The 21,186-nt window shown below is 48.5% G+C and overlaps 7 protein-coding genes across 7 annotated transcripts in view; 6 read left to right on the forward strand and 1 right to left on the reverse strand.

Annotated features, from left to right (window-relative positions):
* The window catches only part of PADG_05021 (uncharacterized protein), a gene marked incomplete at both ends in the record, with an annotated part of 5,484 nt that extends 2,590 nt beyond the window's left edge, over positions 1–2,894 (forward strand). Inside the window, 2 exons of the mRNA XM_010761936.1 lie at positions 22–1,512; positions 1,598–2,894. Of these exons, the coding sequence (XP_010760238.1) occupies positions 22–1,512; positions 1,598–2,894 (2,788 nt within the window). The remainder of the gene's footprint in view (positions 1–21; positions 1,513–1,597) is intronic.
* Positions 2,895–3,601: 707 nt separating this feature from the next.
* PADG_05022 (mitochondrial division protein 1) lies at positions 3,602–5,929 on the forward strand (the record flags this gene model as incomplete). Its single annotated transcript, XM_010761937.1, has 6 exons — positions 3,602–3,712; positions 3,794–4,403; positions 4,479–4,667; positions 4,725–5,479; positions 5,514–5,561; positions 5,654–5,929. 6 exons carry the CDS (start codon positions 3,602–3,604, stop codon positions 5,927–5,929), a joined length of 1,989 nt encoding a protein of 662 aa, XP_010760239.1.
* Positions 5,930–8,286: 2,357 nt separating this feature from the next.
* PADG_05023 (uncharacterized protein) lies at positions 8,287–10,453 on the forward strand (the record flags this gene model as incomplete). The annotated part of the gene is made up of 2 exons (XM_010761938.1): positions 8,287–9,804; positions 9,878–10,453. 2 exons carry the CDS (start codon positions 8,287–8,289, stop codon positions 10,451–10,453), a joined length of 2,094 nt encoding a protein of 697 aa, XP_010760240.1.
* Positions 10,454–13,003: 2,550 nt separating this feature from the next.
* PADG_11862 (uncharacterized protein) lies at positions 13,004–13,263 on the forward strand (the record flags this gene model as incomplete). The annotated part of the gene is made up of 2 exons (XM_010762275.1): positions 13,004–13,170; positions 13,230–13,263. The coding sequence occupies 2 exons, from the start codon at positions 13,004–13,006 to the stop codon at positions 13,261–13,263; spliced, it is 201 nt and encodes a 66-aa protein (XP_010760577.1).
* Positions 13,264–15,009: 1,746 nt separating this feature from the next.
* Positions 15,010–15,786, forward strand: PADG_05024 (uncharacterized protein; the record flags this gene model as incomplete). The annotated part of the gene is made up of 1 exon (XM_010761939.1): positions 15,010–15,786. The coding sequence occupies one exon, from the start codon at positions 15,010–15,012 to the stop codon at positions 15,784–15,786; it is 777 nt and encodes a 258-aa protein (XP_010760241.1).
* A 1,149-nt stretch (positions 15,787–16,935) lies between these two features.
* Positions 16,936–17,585, reverse strand: PADG_05025 (ribosomal protein L24; the record flags this gene model as incomplete). Its single annotated transcript, XM_010762176.1, has 3 exons — positions 16,936–17,208; positions 17,363–17,475; positions 17,567–17,585. 3 exons carry the CDS (start codon positions 17,583–17,585, stop codon positions 16,936–16,938), a joined length of 405 nt encoding a protein of 134 aa, XP_010760478.1.
* Positions 17,586–18,180: 595 nt separating this feature from the next.
* PADG_11863 (uncharacterized protein) overlaps positions 18,181–21,186 on the forward strand; it is a gene marked incomplete at both ends in the record, with an annotated part of 7,389 nt that continues 4,383 nt past the window's right edge. The window contains 2 exons of the mRNA XM_010762276.1: positions 18,181–19,998; positions 20,088–21,031. Of these exons, the coding sequence (XP_010760578.1) occupies positions 18,181–19,998; positions 20,088–21,031 (2,762 nt within the window). The remainder of the gene's footprint in view (positions 19,999–20,087; positions 21,032–21,186) is intronic.

A 21,186-nucleotide genomic window follows, 5' to 3' on the forward strand; every position in this document is an offset into this window, starting at 1 on the left:
GGGCGGGGACACGGCACGTAGTGATGAAAGACCTGCGTCGAATTTGGAAGGTGATATCAGTGAAGAAGATCCATTCAAAAGCATTCCTGATCTTAGCGTTGATGAGTTGCAGGAGCTCATGGCTGCGCAGACATTCTCGTCGCCGGCGAAGTCGCAAGGGAAACTGTGTTCCATGACTGCAACGTATGGCGAGCATGGTAGTCGGAGGGGCCAACACGCTATTGAGGAGGCGGTTAGGGAGGAGGAACGGAGAGAAATTCCTGATTTTAGACCACTTACCCGCGATGGCCGTTTTGAGACGAGTTCCGTACAATCGAAGTCTACGAGGTTTACTTCCAGCTGTCCCAAGCCGGACACGGACACGGACACGAGAGCTACGTCTTGGAGTAGTGAGGAGATGGCAGCGAGCATGCACGTTCAGCAAGCTTCCACGGATCCTGCTAATTTCTTGAAGCGCGTTGATGACATTAAGTGGAAACGCGGTCAGGTTCGGTATCCGCAGCAGATGGATGGTGGCCAGGTTCCTGGCGGCCTTACTAGTCCCAGAGTTGCGACGATTTCTTTTTCGTCACCGTTGCTATCGCATGTTGTGTACCAGGAGGATTCGACTAGTCCTGTTGAATCGGAGCAGCCACCTCTACTTCCAGTTCCGCGACATGGCAATATTAGTGGATTTCAGAGTCAATCGGGTACCGTGCCGTGTTCATATATGAAAAGCTCGCCATTTAAGACTTCTTCGCGGCACAATGGCGCGTTTGACATTCGGGCTTTCATGGGACGGCCTATCTCGCGGATTGATGAGCAGACTGAAGATTCGGCTAATGAAGACTTTCATGTCGAGAATCACGGGCTTTCTGTTATGCAGGTCCCCGGTCACGAGGAGCAGTCGATGGTTTTACCGGGTTGCCCAGACATGGATACTACGTACAGCTTTCATCTAGCGCCACTATCGGACTTTAGTCTTAATCAGATGGATGAGTCGATGAGGTTGGAGGTTAGTTATATCGCTGAGCGTACTCACCCGTCATCTCTCAGACAAGTTCACGGGACATTTGCACTGGCGACTCAGGATTTGGTGAAGCATATCACCGATACTGAGCCGTACGAACCATACTGGGAACACCTACGACGCCTCGATCTTCGAGGTAAAGGCCTCATAACGCTACATAGACTTAAAGACTTCTGCTCACGGCTTGAGGAACTCGATGCCTCAGACAATAATATCGGGCAGGTTTCTGGTGTCCCCTCGAGCGTTCGCTCGTTGAAGATCCCATGCAACTGTCTGACGAATTTGACATCGTGGGGACATTTGGGCAATCTGCAGTATCTGGATGTATCTGGGAACAAGCTGGAGGATTTGGATGCGTTTGCGGGACTGGTGCATTTGAGGAGTTTAAAGGCGGATGGGAATCGGATAAGGAATATTAGGGGGGTTATGGGGTTGAATGGGTTGTTGACGTTGAATGTTAGGGGGAATTTGGTGCGGGAGGTTGATTTTGGGGAGGGGGAGTTGTAAGTTATATATATTTTTTCTCTGTTCTTTCTAAGGGAGATTATGGGTGAGGTGTGTGGACTGCTAACGATGGTTCAATTCAAGGACGCGTTTGATAAACCTCGACATGCGCGATAATCGTATCTCGAGTGTACGCAACATTAGATTCATTAAGACTATCGAAAAGTTGGATCTTCGGGGTAACCAGATTCAGCACTTCGAGTCGTCAGAAGTGCTGCATTGCCTACACTCACTTAACTTGTCTAACAATTACATAGTAAAAATAGATATTAGGAATTTTCCTAATCTCCATCTTCTCTACGCTGACAAGAATCATCTCAGCACGATTACGGGTCTGGAACAATGCCATTATCTCGACGTCCTTTCTCTTCGCGAACAGTCGCTGCCATCTTCTTCCCAACAGTCGGACATTGATCGGCTACCCGTCATCGACTTTGATATCAGTGCAGCCCTCTCCCTTCGCAAGCTATATCTGTCCTCCAATCTCCTCTCGCCCGATCTCCTCGCCCCACCCGGTGGTTGTCCCAGTCTACAATTCCTTGACATCGCCTCGTGTGCCCTGCAAGAATTACCCAGTCAGTTCGGCATGTGTTTCCCCAATCTACGGGTCCTGAATCTCAATTTCAACGCGCTCGCTGACGTGGGTGAGCTGCTGGGACTTAGGAGGCTTGGACGCGTCTCGTTGATTGGCAACCGCATCGCGCGGCTTCGGAGGCTCTGTCAGATTCTGCGTTCCGTCGGTGGACGGTGCGGTGCGTTGACTGATGTTGATCTGAGAGAGAACCCTATTACATTAGGTTTTTATCCGGCTCCTGTCACGGGGAGTGGAAGGATGTGGCGCGATGAAGCGGGGAGGCTTGTTGGGGCGAAAAAGCACAAGTATAAACGGTTACATGTGCATGGTCATAGTGGGGAGGAAAGGCAGCTGCAGGTTCGCGGGAGAGATGGGGAGAATGAAGATGAGGGTGAAGAGGATGTGGGGTTCATGAGCCTGGGCGGTTGTACGGATATTGCGCGGAAGGGATTTCGCGAGTCACGGGTGGCTGATGATGCAGATAGTGCTGACGGTGAGAAAGTCGAGATTGAGATTGACGATCAGTACACTGTGCCGCCAGCGAACATCATTGCGGATCGAAAGTATGTCATGCACCTTGATGAGGCAACGAGGCTGCGGCGGAGGGTGGTGGAGCTTATGGTGCAGGCGGCTGCGGCTGGGAGGTTGAAAGTTTTTAATGGGTTACCTGTTTGTGGCGGGGATGACGGGGATGGGGATAGAGGGAGGAGTGGGTGTGTGAGGAAGGATGAGGTGTGGAGGAGGTTGGAGGAGTTGGGGGTTTTGAAGAAGAGGAGAAGGACGGTGCAGTTGGAGGTGGGAGGATAAGGGGTGAAGTGTTTGTGGGATGTGGGATGAATGTGGTTTTGTTTGTTTTGATTTGATTTCCTTTTTTTGTTTTTTGAAGGAGTAACTCTCTTTTGGTTGTCTTTGGGCCATTTGGAGATTGCATATGTCCTAGCAGGAACATTGTGAGGAGTTTTGCTTTTCATATACGGCGTTAAAAAGCGTAGCAAGATCTTTTTCCTTCGTGGGTTATCCCCAAGTCATGGTTTCTATCCGTCTATACCGTTTGCTTTGCATATAGCGTGGTCTGGGTTTGTCTTGATAGTTTGTCTCTTTTTCTTTTTTAATTTTTTGAGGAATGCCATTAAACTGACCTGCGGTGCGGGTTTTGCGTTGATTTTGCATGGGTCAGTTAACCGCCCCTAGATAGTAGAGAGTTTTGACAAACTTTTAACTAATCTCTGAGTGGAAACACGCCTATTAGGCGCTATTTTCCAGTTAAGCCTTCGTTAAAGCACCAACTACTGGACGTATTGTATGCACCTCGGCATTTTCACTTTACTGGTGTGCTGTATGGTATTGTAACCAAAATACTTCGCCAACCTCAAAACATCAAAAACATCTAATATCTGCACAGATGATCCTCAACAGCATTCCAACCCCCGGTGCAACGCTCGACTCATATCCGCCTACCTCCCCTGAGGTACCTAGTGGTGTTGGGTTCTCCTGTGTTCTCTTCCTCGCGCTCCATGGCCGGCTCCCGTCCCCGTAATGACTCACTGTCAGGCAAATCATGGGTCTCCTCGCCTGCAGCTGGCGGCGACGAGGAAACATCCTCCTTGCTGGGAACTGGTTTGACTGTAAGTAAGAGAGGCCAGAAAAGCAATAGAACATTTCAAGTTCGCTTGACAATGCCTTCATCTACTGACCCGACTCCTCAGACTCGACATCTTGAGGCTTTTACGCGCAAAGTCTCTACCACCGCTAGCCATCTCATCGGCCCAAAACAAGACACTCCCAGCGGAGCACACTATCATTCTGCGGTCAATGACATCCACAAAGAGCTGCGACGCCCGTCCATGCAACGGAGAATGTTTTCTCTCTCCCAGACCACTCCGACAGACCTCGTCCGATCCAAACTATCTACCTCCGAAATCCAAAATCGCGCCATTTCCGCTCTTCCAGATGAACTGTTAGTGAATATTCCGGAGGGCACGAGCTCATACTCCTTGTTCCAGGGATTTCAGGCCTCCATGCCAGAAGATGAACACGAGCACAGGAAATCACACCGGAGGCGAAGCTCACGTGCGCACAAATTATTGGATAGTGCGGGATCGGTTGCGGGGACATTACCACCTACTATCTCTTCATTAAAGAAGGACCGGGATACGTTCAGTCGAAGACTAGAAATGATGGGGATAAGGAAAAACATGTGTAGCGCGGAAATTCACGAAATAGATAACAAGATTGCGAATTTGCACAGTATGCGGAAAATTGTGCTGGACCGTCTAGCGCGGCTTGAGATGGATGAGGCGGATTTGGAACATGACTGTGAGATTTTCGGGCTTGTCCAGTTTTGTTTCTTTTTGGGGAAAATCGGAAGCACTAACGTGTTAAACCGGACAGTGGTTCAATTAGATAACAAACTTGAGGATATGGAGGAGGAAGCAGCAACGTCCCCGGACACGCCGAAGACGAATGATGCTACAGACCCTTCAGTCGCATCCGACACACAAGCCATGGATGCGTCTTTTATGTCGAAGTCAATCTATGAGAAACTCCCATCTCCCAAGACCTGGAAAAACAAATCATCCAGTTAGTTCATTTTCACTCATCCGCCATTTTCAAATCAATATTGATAAAAAGTTGTAGGAAAGAGATCTATGCCCGTTCTCCACGAGCATTTCGAGCCGGGCTCCCTAATGAAAGAAATAGAAGCACATAATGACATGATATCCGCGATCGATTTTGATGTCCCCTTTGGAACAATGGTCAGCGCCGCGTTAGATGACACAGTCCAAGTCTGGGATCTAAATTTGGGCCGATCTATGGGATTCTTAGAAGGTCACCATGCCTCCGTGCGTTGCTTACAGGTCGACGATAACCTCGTCGCCACGGGGTCCATGGATGCATCGATCCGGCTATGGGATCTCAGCCGCGCAAAATATATCCCCCGGGATAATCGCATTGGCAAAGACGGCACCGACGACCAGGAGGATGACGATGATGGGCTTGGATACGAAGACACGGCCGCTGCACCTCCACCACTCTCTCCCCGCAGCATGGAAGAGTGCCACTTGTTCTCATTAGAAGCGCATGTCGACGAGGTTACAGCCCTGCATTTCCGCGGCAACACACTCATATCGGGATCAGCGGATAAAACACTACGACAGTGGGATTTGGTAAAGGGCCGCTGCGTCCAGACACTCGATGTACTCTGGGCTGCAGCACAGGCATCAGCGTTGTCCTCCAATGATAGCCCGTGGCGACCGACTGGTCGGTTGCCGGATACTTCAGCGGATTTTGTCGGTGCTGTGCAATGTTTCGATGCGGCATTGGCATGCGGGACGGCGGACGGAATGGTTCGACTGTGGGATTTACGCAGTGGACAGGTCCACCGCAACCTCGTGGGGCCACACGGGGCCTGTAACATGTCTGCAGTTTGACGATGTGCATTTGGTTACTGGGAGTATGGATCGGAGCATACGGGTGAGGCTTTTCCTCTGAAACATAATAATACACGCTTCTTGCTCAATGAAACAAATTCCCACTAATGATAAATGTATCGAATCTCATTACAGATCTGGGATCTACGAACTGGCTCCATACATGACGCGTACGCATACGACCATTCCGTAACCAGCATGATGTTCGATACGCGCCGCATCGTGGCCGCCGCAGGCGAAGACGTGGTGAAAGTCTACGACAAGACGGAAGGGCGGCACTGGAACTGCGGCGCAGGAGTGACTGCCGAGGAAGAAGGCAGGACGACGTCGATTGTCCAGCGCGTGCGGATCAAGGATGGGTACCTGGTTGAGGGCCGGAAGGATGGAGCGATTGGGATCTGGACCTGCTGAGCAGAGTTTTGCATGGTCTCCTCCGTCGTCTGGATAAGAGGGACCGAGCTTGCTAAAGCAAAGCTCTCAGTGTTTTCATGGATATGCTCTACTGACTTTCTCGGCTGAATTTTGTTCAATGTCTATATTTTGCCCTTGCAGAAGAAAAATATACGGATCAAAAGTTTGGGGCCAGATCTGCATCACATGTCGTCTTGGTTCAATTTCCGACATGGAATCCCTTATGCCCGCGCATGCTATCTGCCTGTCGTCTGTACTATCTTGTTTATCCCTGAACTATCTCATCTAGTCCTTTTTTGTTTTTTGTCATAAGTACTGTATATTTACAAGATTTTGGCATGGTTTTTTAAGTTAATTTTGATTTTGTTTATTTCTGTTATATTTTGGTCTCGATATAGTTATAGAAGAAGGATAACACCTCTTTTTGGCCTTCAATTCGCAACTGCTGGTCAATTTAGGGGGTTGTTTGACCCAATGGTCAGATGCTAGCGACAATCCTCATCACAAACAACAAAACTCCGAACTCCGGCCCTGTCCAGCAGCCAAAGGCGACGAACAAAACGTCAAGTAAGAAGAGGCACGGATACAGGACAAAAGAGCTATAGAAAGGGGCTTGGACGAAATCCACATTTCAATTCACTTTCTTTTGATAATTGCCTTCTTTCCCGTGGAGGGACAACGTTGTTCAACAGTGCGCATCGCACTTGTATCACGTGATTAGTTAGTTTACTAAGTTCAAGTAACATTGACTAAACTTAGTTTCTGCGCGTTTCGCTGTTTCGTTAGAATAGTTCGTTACCACCCGCTTCCCAAGGTTTCTTCGACGCGCGCAGGACTCGAACAGATGTTTCATTTGAGAGGCCCCAAAGCAAGGGACTTGGATTGACTGGAGTTGATTAATTCATTGTTTGAAGTGGGGAATTATCAGTCACCCGCTGCTGTCATTCGTTTCTTCTGCCAGTTTGATACCCATTTCTTGCAGCAGCTGTCTCTCGTCACCGTGCTCTTCTTTTATGTTGCGTGTTCTACTTTGAAGCCTCCACTTCACAACCGTCAGTTCATATCTACACTGATGCAGTGATAACTCTACTCCATTGTCACTGCTGTGTGTAGGAAGAGGCGCGAGGTTTCCGAGAGCTTTGAGGAGGGGTTTGACGAGGGCAAAGGAAAAACAGAGAGCCTCGCTAGGGACAAGGCAAGTCGAGGAGGCCATTCGATTATCGATACGTATACATTTATCTACGGAGTGTTCTCCCAAAACACGGCCAAATTCACGCGCAGACTTCTATTTCTGTACAGAAGAACAACTCTTCGAAGTGGCTAGCTTTATTGGCCGGAATCCTGTCTGCTGTGGTTGGTGGAATTCAATCTTGGCCTTGCGCGGATACCTCCACAGCTACGTTCCTATATGCTCAGGGGCTTCAATAGGAGTGAATTTGCTGTTCCCCCTCCACCCCTCCCAGCGATCCACGCTCGTTACTACGGGTGGAAAGGGGGCTGGACATTGCCTCACCTGCACCTAACGAACAAATATTCATGATGTGAGTGCAATTGTTTTCTGCTTGCTCCTAATTGTGTTGTGTTGGTGTAGTGTAGTTGTCTACAAAATCCCGGCCGCGTCCTTTATTATACAAATTGTTGCCCCTTCTCATCTCTTTTCTTTTTGCTTCTCTACAGCAACAATTGATCCAATGCTGGTACACTTCGTTCGGTCAATTTCAACTCTTCAGCTTCACTGCTAAACTTCAAAGACTATCAAAATCGCTCTTCATCGCCATAACGACTACAAGCCAACCAATAAAATAACCCTGTTCTTTGTGCTGCTTTACAGCCTCGCCAAATTGCAAACAGTCAATCCTCTCTCATCTTCTCTTTGAAGCGCCCTTCTTACCCCTCCTCCTTTGAGCTGGTCTCTTTGTATCCAACCAGAATACCAAAACAGATTCCTTGCAATCACCCGAATGTCCATCCTTTATGCAATTGTCCATCATCCTATCATTCCTCTGATCTTCCTTCCTCTTCAGCTATCTTCTCTCCCAACATCCTTTTTCCATTCTTCATTCTCTCCAGAAACTCCCTATCCACGGTGTTCCACTCGTAATACCTCTTCTCCAAATACTTCTTCATCACCAACATCTTCAGCTCAGCTTTTTGTTGTGGTACTTTTGTTTTCCATTGCAACTTTATTTGCAATTGTCTCTGGAACCTTTTCGACGCGCTTCTGGAGTTTGCTATACTAACTTCACAAAGTAAAGCTGAAAGAACATTCTTCTAAGTGTCCTTTTTCATCCACTGTACATTTTCAACTCTCTAAATTCGAAATAGGTCCTTCTAAAAATCTTTCTATATCTATAAAAATGTCTGCTCGAAAAGCCTCTTCTATTCGCTCGGGTTACCGTGCTGCAAATGCTCGCTCAACCCAAGCCGATCTTACTGCCATCATCTCCTCCGCTCCTCAAGCTGATCAGGCAAATCGTGATCTGGGCAATCCATCTCTCCCAGACGTCCGTACCCAACAATCTTTCGCATACGGCTCTACCAAAACTCCTGCACTTCCTCGTCAGCTTGACCTTGATCCTTATATGGAATTGTCAGAAATGGCCGACAACCTCGATGACGGTTTGCGTCAAGCTCAGGGCCGCAATCTTACCGGTGCTGAAGAACCTGCTCGTTCTAGTCCCGAAAGACGCCAGACTCGCTCTATGAGTGCATCCGTTCGCTCTAGCATGTCACCAGCTCCTGAACCTGCCGCACGTAGGGCTGCGGTTCGCAACATCCACCCCCCCAGAACTACATCTCGCAGAGACGCCTCGCGCCAACAAACCCCTGAACAGCAACTCCTTGAGACTCTCCGCGAAGCATCTGAAGAAGCTGAAACAGTTACCAAAGAAGAACCTGAAGCTGAGGAAGAATCAGTCTTCGGGACTCCTCATACCCCTTTCTTCAACGAATCGTCCAGTGTCAGCTGGACCACAGAGCGTCTTATCCACGGCAACCCGCCGCAAGATAGCAATGCTGGAACTCGTCCAAACTTCTTTCGTGGACATCCGTATGGCTCCCGCCCTTCCCATTTGCAGGGACAAACCGGCCTGAGCGTACCTCCCACTCGTGTCCCCGTGTTTGCAGATGTACCTCGCGTTATCCCTAGCATCCAACCAACTACTCCTCCCGCTATGCGAGCTCGTGCCATCGCAAATGTTGGTAGAACACTCCCGCCTGTTCCTGCTTTTAGTCTGGGAAATAAATATGAAATTAGATCTGCCTCCGGATCATCCAACTCTTCTGCCTCATCTTCTTCAAAGCACACCCCAGGTTCATCCACACATTCCTCTCCTGCCGTTGCCACTGCGACGCCTACTGGGATCATTTCTACCCACAGTCAGCGCGGTCGAGGAATTGCCAAGAATCCAACCGGTATCCTTGTAACACTCGGTCTTATTCTCATGGCACTCCTCACGCATCTCTGCAGAGATCGCGCCTGCTCACTCCCTCAGATGTCTGGGTATTTTTGCAGTCGCCTGCCCACGTCCGACAACAACTCAACGACCATGTACGCCGACGCTTTCAACAAGCTGACATACCAAATCGATCAACAACTTGCAGTCATGGCAAAGGACGTGGCCACTCTAAAAAACGAGTGGAACAAGCGGCTGCCGCATCTGAAGGAAGCCCTCAGCAGGTCTCCAGCGGCAATGGACCCTCTGGCATTTCCAAAAGTCAATTTTGCCTCTGTTGGCATGGGGGCAGTGGTTGATCCGTACATTACCAGCCCAACAATGGATACATTATCTGGTTTGGCTGGCCGGATCGGCCACTACCTCGCCAAGGTACCCTGGGGCTTACCCCCCGTGGCTGCACTCCAACCTTGGGACGGTGTCGGAGACTGTTGGTGCGCCGCCACGCGGTCCAATGTTTCTCAATTGGCCATACTTCTCGGACGAGCAATAGTCCCTGAAGATGTGGTCATTGAGCACATCCCTAAGGGGGGCAACATTGGACGCCGGTGCCGCACCACGGGAGATGGAGCTGTGGGCCCAGTACACGGCCCGTCCGCCTTCTTCATCCTCCCCCCCGGGCTCTAGCTCTTCATCCCCCCCTCCCCCTTCGTCTGCGTCATCTCCCCGGGAACCACCATCCTCCCTCCCTTCATCTTCACTGGGCTCCTCCTCCCCACGTGCTGCTCCCCATTTCCGATCCCCTCCCTCCCCCGCCTCTCCCTCCCAATCCCCCCATCACTTGTCCTTCTCCTCCCTACGGGACATCATCCTCACCACCCTTCGGCAGGTGTATCCGAATGAGCCGGTATCGGCTTATTCGGACGACGCGCTCCTCGGACCGTCCTTCTTCCGCCTCGGCCGGTGGCAATACAACATCGATGGCAGACATCACATCCAGCGTTTTAACCTGGATGCTGTCATCGACATGCCCGCCGTACGTGTGCAGAAGGTTGTGTTCCGCGTTAAGTCAAACTGGGGCGCGGCGCATACATGTCTCTATCGTGTGAGACTGCATGGACACATATAGTTCCGGAACTATAGGTCTGGTGGAAGCGATATCTTCTGGGATGGATACGGATAGTGTGTGGGGGTTCATGGTGGGTTGTTGGTAGGTTGAGAGTTGGGGTTTACAATGGGGTCTCCGCGAGAGTCATGTGGCTGTATTACACGTGGATTTTGTTGGGGGGTTACATCTTCATACAGTGATTTAGGTTGAATTTGTATGGTTTTGGTGTGATGCTCTGAGTCATTGATGGCATTTTCGTTTTGTGGTGGATACACGGTGTTTTGAATCTGGAGTTCGGGGGGTTCAAGGCGGCATGTGAGCGATTTCTGGTCGTGTCCTGGGTTTGGTCGTTTGTATGGTTTTTGTTGCTAGCGGTGAAGGAAATGGCTTTCTTAGTCTTTTTATCTTTCATTTGCATATTTGATTTTTGTTTACTGCATGTAAAGATGCATTGCTTTCCTTGGGATCTTTCTCTCCTCTTTCTTCCTAATACTTGTTCCCTGTTTTCCTGGACCTGGACCTGGATCTGGGGTGTGCTTTTGCTTCTTTTTGTGTCAATTATTCTATTTGCTCAGGATATCTTTATTTTTATTTATTTTTATTTATTATTATTTTTTTATTATTTATTTTTTTTATATATTTTATTTGGGGGGTGGGAGGACTTTTTACAGGTCAAAGGGCAAGTTTTGTTGGCTTTTTCCGTCTATCATTTCCTCCACGTAGCTATCCTAAAGGGGGTCAGAACCAGAGCTCGAGAGTAAGATTATACTCCCCCCATCCTATGGTAAAGTCCCCCTTTTTATATTAGCCAGAATGTATTCATGCAGTTCGGAACGCGAGATTCAAGTTATTGTGTATGTGTATCACCCTGTGTAATGAGTAATGGAGCCGATATCCTAGCATGACGATCATGAGCCATTTTGTCTGGATTCAACATTCAGAGCACTAACCTTTTTAACTAACCACAAAGAGAGGGAATGTGCAAGATATCAGTATATCCAAGCTCCCGGGTACCCTCTTTTTCAATCATCGATATGTGAATTCCTTTTATACGCTGGTTAATCAACTGCGTATCTCCATGTTGACGTCCCCATCCAAATGCCAATCCTTCCAGCAGAAAAAAGGAGCTGCTATATTCGAAGAAGTAGTCCCGTTTATGAACATAACCAACCTTCTCTAGCAAATCATTCATTTAGTGGAAGTATGGACACGGCCACATGAGCTTCAGAAAATGGGAACCTTGTAGGCTCGAAGCCAGGTCCGCTGGAGTTTGTATTCGCACATACATTACCACATTCAGCCACTTCCTCGAGGTGCTAATCACTAGTCCCCTGAGAATCGTGTGGTGGCGATAGGGAGCTGGAATGTTGGGGGGGGGGGGGGGGGGGGGGGTGAGCAGGAAAATAAAAAATAAAAAAAAGGGGGATAAATTTCTCGGAGGGGTTAGGGGCTTCTGCTCCCCTTGTGTATGTGTATATGTATATATCGAGCAGCTACGCTGTTGCTACTCATGGGAAATATTGATCATAAGACCAAACCATATGCATGATGTGAACTTCATTGCGCATTGCCGCTCTTGGACATAGCTATCCAAAATACAAATATCTGATGTCACCAAGCAGCACTGTGGGACCCACTTTTCGCAGCCTTACGCCCTTTTCAACCAGCAGGATGTCATATGTCAAAGCGAAAGAGTGGAGAGATGTCGACTCTGTCGTGCCAAGAGTAACATAAGAGTCATGGATGAATTGATAGACGGGTGTCTTCGATGTGGACTCCTTTGACTTTTGGGGGAGGGAACAAGACACTGTTTTGTCTTAGTTGTTGATGAGTGGCTGGCTTGATATACACCCATATCCCATCCTGCTGAAAGAATGTACTGTATCTGCAGAGCCTGAGATAGACAACTGATGGATGTCAACCGCATAGCTCCAATTTGTAACCCAATATAGTTATGTATCTACCAAAGCATCTGTAGCACAGCTGAGAGGCATTCAAACGATATAACTACCTAGGTAGCTGCCATGTCATCTGTGTGATAATAATAATAATAATAATATATCCATCCATGGATGGATGGATGACATAAATAATGGCATCGTGTCCGTTCCTCATTCCCCACCATTAAACAACAGCAACATCAAATGAAAGTCAAATCAATATGATAACTACCTTGTCCTCAAGCATGCTGGAAATCTCCTCCGTCACATTCAAACGGGGGTTTAGAAAGATCATCTTTATCTCTGTCGCCAACCTTATACCTGGATATGTATGTTGAACTGCCAGCCCTATTGTGTGGTATTCAGGGGATAAACGAAATTCCATCGATTCACGAATGGAAGTTGGTTGACCCTCAGATTGATGGAACATCCGTAAATTTCCCTTTGCAATTTGACCGAGAGCAAATTGAGTTTGCAATCGAGATTGATTTTGCTAATGCTGCTATTCCGCTTGTCATCCTTCTTTGGCTTCTCTGGTTGCCTGCCGATGTATCCATCTCTTTTAAGCAAAGGTTTATCTTCGCTGACCCGAATCTCCTGTTTTGGACCACAAATATCCTGGTGGAACACGATGTCTGTTGCTGCTGCTGCTGCTGCTACTGCTTCTACTTCCCCGCTGACTAGCAACGGGCCTTTCACCATGGGGACGACGCTCAAGAGTGATTCCGGGAAGACTTACAAGATTGAAAATATGATCGTCGACCGCAGAAATCCTCCTCTGTGTGTATATCGTGCGAGGTACGTAGGAGGCTCTATTGAACCGGTATGTCGGCTGTTGTGTCTTTGCGTCTGAACAGGTTGCTGACCACGGTGCTGGACGGGGAGTTCTGAGGGGGGAAACTATCTTCTGAAAAATATGATTCCCGGCGAGTTCGAGTACCAGCTGTATTTGTAAAAGAGGCTGTCTCCTTGTCCAAACGTGCGAACGGTAGTCGATACGGTCAAAGCGTCCGAGTTGTTCATCTTCCACTTTCTGGCCGGCGACTTGCTTCGTTTTAGCCAGAAACCTCTATCCACAGAGACAAGGCGTAGCATTCTCTAAAGTGCTTTGCATGGCCTCGCTGACATGCATGATAGAGATATTCTTCATAATGAGAAGTTTTAACCACTAACAGGAGACTCTCCACGCCTCGGTACAGACAGTTAAAATAGACATCAAACCAAACAATATACTCGTGGACTATGACGAAAGCCCTGATGGTCACGTTACCGTAAAAGCATGCAGATTTCAGACCTCGAGGAGACACAGTCTGTGTGCCGTTCAGAGGCCCACTCTGTGTCAATGCGATCTGGAGAAGCCCCGAAAGTTGGTGCCGATGCCGTCAGAACCAGACCTCGGATGCTTTTCTCTTTTGGAATTTGTGGTACGGCCTGTTCTTTCCTCCCACCTTCTGTTGTGTTCCAGGTTTACCAAAACTAAATACACTATCTACATTCCATTCGATGGCACTGTTATAGCACTGTTATAGCTCCGGGCATCACGTTACGGAACAGGGAATGCCGGCGGTTGAAGCTTCCTTGTCAAGGCAAAGAACTGAGGTGGATCTCACAAGTGAGCCGCAAAGGTCAATTCAACCTTGACTGATGGGCAGTGACGTTTTGGCCCTGCGTCGCCAAATCCCGACGCATCAGAAGAAGAGGAGGCCTGTGGCCGTAATGGGTTGAACCAGCAAGTTGCAAGCGCCAGCGCCCCATAGAGAGTGAAGGGAAGACAGGTCAGGTCTTTTAACCAAACAGGATGACAAAACCATGCAGAGGTAGCGGGAGGAGGGTGTGTCGAGGTCATAGACATCAAAGATATGGAGATTGCTCATTTGCGGGTGAGAGAACATAGCCTTAAAAGGCCAAAGGCCAGAAGATCGGGCGCCTCCAGGAGGCGGTTGATGACATGGTGAATGAGCAGTTAGTTTGTTGTTTTTATGTCTTTCCTTCTTTCTGTCCTTTTTCTTTTGCCTTAGAAAAAGTGAATACGTTACAGGGCTGTTGAGTTAAGATCTCTTATTATTCATTAAGCTGCATATGGTTAGACTGTAAGAAAGAAGGGTCTTGTCTGAGGTTACATATTGCACAGTAATCAGAAATTATAGCTCTCAGTGAGGAGAAGATGATCGTTTTCAACCCCAAAAGTACCTCGATGAATTTCACGATTGATTCTAAAACTTGCTCTTGTTTTTAGAAAGTGTCATGGAAATGTTAAAAGCAGTCGAAATAACATTGAATTCCTTAAGGCTTCATTAAGTAAACTTAATGACCTATATCTATATCTGGCTGAGACCTGTATTCCATGTGTAGGGCACATAAATATCATAGAGTAAACTAATATCTGACCGTACGGGATTAGACTATTACGCAAAAAGGATGGAAGGAAAGGAAGTGGCTTTCACGTGATACTAGCTCCTCTAACGAACCTTCGACGTCACCAAACGTTTTGCCCGTCATCCAACAATCAGCCAAACAAAATTCCAGACAACTGCGATAATCGATTGATTCGATTCCATCATCTCGGGTATTATTTAGCCAGGCAGGACACATGGCCTCCTCATCGAAGCCTCCCAGCCCGTTACTCTAGTAAGCACAATGCATATATACCTTAACTTCTGTCCTTGCTTACCTCCTAGGACTAACCTCCCGGCCTCGTCCTTCAGCGCCTGCATCGCGCATAGATCGACTATCCTCGCCGAACACTCATCTCCGGGCACCTCCTCCACCTCAGCCTCCTCACTTGCCTCCATAATCCTGCCGAAAATCTCCCACCAAGTCCCGCAGAAACTAACATACACCCACGATCGCCTCTTTGTCCACTATATCGCCGACTCCCCCTCCGCGACCTCCCAAAATGGCGAGCTCACCTCCCACGCTCCGCTCACTTACCTAGTCGTTGCTACAGTAGAGATAGGTCGCCGCATCCCCTTCGCATTCCTGCTGGAGATCAAAAGAAAATTCCTCGCCGCCTACAACCCACACAGCACCGACTTCGCCGCATTACCCGCCTACGGCTGCGCAGCGTTTAACACGGATCTCCGTGCCCTGCTGCAAACCTACAATACAGCGCCACCAGCCGACTCCCTCGCGTCAGCGCGCAAGGAAATCGATAGCGTGCGTGATATTATGACGGAAAATATCGAGCGGGTGTTGGAACGCGGGGAGCGGATTGACTTGTTAGTTGACAAGACGGATCGACTGGGTACTACCGCGCGGGATTTCCGTGTGCGGAGCCGTGGGCTGAGACGGCAGATGTGGTGGAAGAATGTAAAGGTGATGGTCCTGCTGGCCGTTGTGGTTGTGTTCCTTATATATCTGTTTGTTGGGATGGCGTGTGGTTTGCCGGCGTGGGGGAAATGTGTTGGCCATTAGCCGAAAGATGTCCTATGTTGAATTGGTTGGGGAAATTGATACTACTACAATATTTTCTGATTTATTGCGAGACATTTTCTGCTCTCTCTCTCTCCTCTGTTGTTATGTCCGCTTCGTGGTTATGTATTTTCTGCTCTTTTTTTTTTAAAAATCATGTTATTCTTTTTCTCTTCGTCTCGCTGCTGAATGGTGTATCCATATTGGAACATCTGAGTCTTAGCTGATGTATTTTCCCTTTTCATTGTATACCACTACTATGCCAGTTTAAAGGGAAGAAGATCCTATTTCTAGTCATTTTTTTTGGTATTTGCGGATCGCTTTGTCTTAATTTTTGAACATGATTTGGGATTCTACATGGAAAATCTGTTCACAGTTAAGTCTATGGACAGAGATCATATAAGAATTCTCCTAATAAATAAAATCGATGTGCCTCACCATCAAACTTGTCTCCATTACTGGCAGGGCCTAGGGACAAGTCTGCAGGCGAGACGAAACTTGCAGCTATCGCACTTCGCTTGATACATACATAATATGTAAAAAGTGAGTTTGGAATGGGTTTGCAGCAATTGCTTCATATACGCCAGCCGTATACCTCGCAAACCACTAAATGGAGGAATATGATAATTCTCTCGGTTTGCGCGGAGATAATACTGGCAAGATTCAGTTGCATGACAGCTTTGAGAGTGATCTCACAATAGGTCTCTGTAAGGGGGGAGAGGGGGGAAAGAAATTGACGCAGGCAAGAACAAAAGGGGTGGTTAATTCCTTTACATCATCAATTTTTTGGAACCTGTTTTGACATTTCCGATCTGATCGGTCGCGGCTCTGAAATGGTATACTAATTTTCAATCATGCATCGAAGTGGGTATGTGAAAGGCGGACACACAAATAAGCCGAAATCGAAAATGTCAAGAATCAGCCCGCCCGTGCTTTGCACTACAGACAATCAAGTCATATAGTTTCCTTTCCCCAAGATCCGCTGAGCCCATAGAGAAACTGTTCTCCAATCCACGAACCACGAATCCGACCAGTATTGTGTAAAACTGAATCCCCCTACACAGTTCTCGAACGGAGAAAATAAAAACGCAAGCAAGACAAAAGAATGAAAGGAAAAGAAAAGAAACCAAACAAGATTACGCCGTTTCTATTTTAATTTCGCTTTGCAGCTTTGGCTTCCCGTCCCTTACCCATTCGCTCCAGGATGCTCTCGCGGTCTTTGTCGATCTTCAGCTTGGTGATGACAACTTTGGAAGGGTGGATGCCAATTGGGACGCTCTGGCCATTGGACTTGTCACGGGTGACACGCTCGACATGCACGACGTATTTGAGGCGGTAGACGCTTGTGATTTTGCCCTCGCGGCCCTTGTTGGAGCCCCGAATGATGGTGACTTCGTCATCTTTGCGGATGGGTATCGAGCGGACCTGGTTATTTCCAAACCATATCAGATAAAGATGTTCCAGAAATATGTAACGTTTTGCTATTGCTCGTAACTCTAATTTCACAAACTTCTCCTCCTGATTCTCCTATTACAAATCCTGCGTCTCGTTCGGAATTGTAGGAATGTGGATCTCATACATTGTGCTTCTCTCGCAGTTCCTTGCTTAATGGTGCGCTCATGATGACTCGTCGTTCACTAGACGGGGCACTGAAGTGTGCCTTGCGCGACTTCCGCCGTGAGGAGGCGAGATCTGTCGATTGAAGCAAAATTATCAGCATTGCGCATTCCAGGGTTAATTGAAGGGTGTCCAATTTTACCGCCCTGGGAAGCAGCATACACACCTGAGTTGATCTTGGCCATTTGTGCAGATCTGTAGGAAAAATGGAGATCTGGCTCCGGAAAAGGGGGGCTTTGGAGAATGGGGGAATATGATCGTATCGATGTCGTCGTCGTCGTTGAGATTCTTCCAGAGTGTTAATTTTTCCCTCTTTTCGTTTCACACTGAATTGAAAATGTGTGAGCGCTGTGTGGGTCAGCTGATCTGGCTACATTGGGCTTAGCGTAGGTGGTGGGTAGGCTCTGCTGACTTATCATCCAGGTCGCGCCGGCGAAAGCTTAAAGACACCGATTGCGACTTATCTTAGCGACACAACGAGCGACAACTCTCTACGAGGAACGACAAGTCAATACAAGGTGGTGATGAGGTGTTGACTCAGGCAGCCCATTGTAAATCCAAATACTGCTGCTCCCCTTCCGCGTTCAGTCTCGTCTCTCGCTTGCTTTGCGTTGCGCACGTCGATTCCCGTTCGGTCTTGACCTTCGCCAGGCTCTCTCTTCGCTCCGTCACTCTTCCGCCCACCAATGCGATACCCTATGCATCATCATCTCACATTCAGTGTTGCCGTAGCGTGGAAGACGTGATTTATTCAGCCCTGGGCTATATCCTTTGCTGGTCATGTCGTACCAGGGATTTGGTTATCCCCCATACCGATACTTGACTGGCGGGCAGAATACACAATCCTCCTCCTACTCCTCACTCCGCCAGATCCCAGCTACCTCGCCATCGCCAGCCTCGAATATCCAGCAGACTGATCGGAGCTATGGACTGCAGAGCTATGAGTGGCAAGGCCAAAACAACCCAGATATAGCCGCCCAAAACTCTCAGCAGCAACAGTCCGGAAGCTGGCCATCCAACGATCCCGCGCAGGGATACGGGTATCAGCAGCAACCCCAGCAGCAACAATCCAGCTACCATACGTCCAATGCCGTGTCACCGATCTCGTCTCAACAGACCCACCATACCCACCAAATCCAGCGGGCCCAACCAGCCCAACAAACTTATAGTCAGTTTATTTCACCAACACAGCAACATGCACCCTATGGTTCTGCATTAGAACCTGTCGCCATCCACAACTCCACCATTGATTCGCCTTCAAACACCTCTGTCTCTGCGAACATGAGTTATCAGTCCGAATCAAGAAATCAGAGCAGATCTCCCGCAAATGCTGCTCTGTCAATTGATCGCCCAAACTCCGCTCAACGCTCGCGGACTGCCGCAGCCTCGGCAATGACTGCTTTGTCTTCTAGCATTCCCCCACACCGTACATCTTCACAGCATATTTCAACCAGTCAAGCTGCCTCCTCAACGCCTTCGCATTCCTACCCATGTTACGGGACTCCTATGTCAAATTTGGTATCCCCAAACCCCACAGGACCATCACCATTAGAGCAGACTGATCAGTCTTATCACCAGCACCAGCAAATCGCTAAACTGCAATATAGTAGAAGCTCGACAGTGTCCGCCCAGTCGAACATCTCTAAGCATCAGCAATCCGCATCCCAGACACGAAACGCATACTCCCCCACAGCGCCAGCTGCTCCCACCTCTACGTCAGCTTACCCTGGCCGTTCGACTGCATCGCAGCGAAAAGGCAGTCCAGGTTGCAGTGGCAGCGGCGCTCCTCAACACTCTCACAGCTCATCTCCTTCTCAACACACCGTTTCAAATACCCCTTACGGTAACTCTGCTTCTGAGGATCAGGCGGCAATCACAAGTCAATCACAAGCATACCAGTCTTCCACACCAAATTTTATAGATCCGAGCCAAATTTACAATCCTTATTATCAGGAATACCAGAAAAAGAAGGCTGCAGAGGCAGAAGCGGAATCGGAGCGACTTAAACAGAAAGAGCTAGAGAAACGGAAGGAGTTGGAAAAACAGAATGAGATAGAGAAACAGAAAGAAGAGGAGAAAGAAACACAGAGCCTATTTGTTCAGGCCGAGGTTAAACAAAAGCTTGAGGCAGATAAGGCGAAAGCTGCTCAAGCACACGCGGAGAGGATACAGGTTGAAAGCATTGCAGCAGCATCCGGCTCATTTTCCTTACAAAAGGCCAAAAAGTCCGTCCGCAAACCCGGTCCAAAACCCAAGAACACAGGCGACCCCGCAGATTCACCGCAGGTGCAATTGCAAGATGGGCCAAAAAAACAGTGTTGGGATCGCGAATCAATAGCAGAAAACCCTATATCTGCTACTCCAGCTGAATCGACTGAGAAGGCGAACACCACTCAGGCACCACTTGTTCAACCACATATTCAACAGCCTGTTCCACTACCTGGAGATCAGGCATCTGCACCTGCTCCTGCCGCAAAGGCTGAGGCACATTCAGATGAGGATATGGATCTGGAGATGACAATGATGTTGGAGAAAATGAAAAAGCTGAAATCGAAGGATCCAAGTAAATTTGCCAGGTTGTTTGGTTCTCTCGACCAGGTAAGCACGATTTGGATATCTCCTGCCCCCTTGCCGATGTGGGCAAAGCTAACATTTATATGTCGGCTCAATCGCAATCACGATCACAGTCAAATAATTTCCATTCTCAAGGTATGCAAGAACGGAGTAGTGTTGCGAGAGTTCACGCATCTACGCCTGATGCTAGCACTACTATTTCTACCACTCCAAAACCCACAGATGAGAACGATCCACGTCGTGACTGGGGTAAATTCCCCACAGCTCGACGGAAACGAAAGTTGAAAGGTCAAGATGCGACTGTTCATCAAACTAATTCTTCGTTCACGCAACTGCAGTCAGAACAGCCTGAGCCGACATCTCCTTCGCAGCCAGAGATGAACAAGAACAATGGACGAGAACAGACAGGGGAAATTATAAAGGAAGCTATAAAGATAGATAAACTCATAGATTCCGATAAGGTTCGGCCCGGTCCGGCACCGGTGTCAACACCACCACCTGCTTCCGCTCCAGCTCCAGCTCCAGCTCCAGCATTAGTACCAAAATCATCACCCAATCCAGAGTCAGAACTAATAAAGAACGGGCCCGCTCAGACGGCAGCTACAATTTGGCCTGAACAGAGACGATTGGCTCTAGCCAATGCTGCTGCAAGTTATATTGACCAGGTTTTTGCAAATGCCAATTCTGGCAGGAAATGCCCACCTGAACTAGTGTTGAGTCTTATAAACCAAAACCCAAGCTACATTGAGCTCTGTGGGATGCTGGAGTCACGCGGTTATTCATTGAATCGTGTTCATTTTGCGAAACATCTACTTAGAGCTGTACCGGAATTAACTACTAGTTCCGGGCCGACACCTGCTCCATCATCTGCTCCTAGCCAACCACAGAGCCAACCGCAGAGCAACCGCAGAGCCGCCACAGAGCCAACCGCAGAGCAACAGCAGAGCAACCGCAGAGCAACCGCAAAGCAACCGCAGAGCAACCGCAGAGCAACCGCAGAGCCAACCGCAGAGCAACCGCAGAGCAAACCGCAGAGAAACCGCAGAGAAACCGCAGAGTAACCGCAGAGAAACCGCAGAGCAACCGCAGAGAAACCGCAGAGAAACCGCAGATAAAGCGCAGACCAACCACAGAGTCTGTCGCAAAGTTGCGCAAGGAAACTCCCCTTACTGCGACACAAGCGCAATCGGCATCATATCTAGTCCCCTTACT

Source organism: Paracoccidioides brasiliensis, assembly GCF_000150735.1.
Source record: "Paracoccidioides brasiliensis Pb18 unplaced genomic scaffold supercont2.5, whole genome shotgun sequence".
Taxonomy (NCBI): domain Eukaryota; kingdom Fungi; phylum Ascomycota; class Eurotiomycetes; order Onygenales; family Ajellomycetaceae; genus Paracoccidioides; species Paracoccidioides brasiliensis.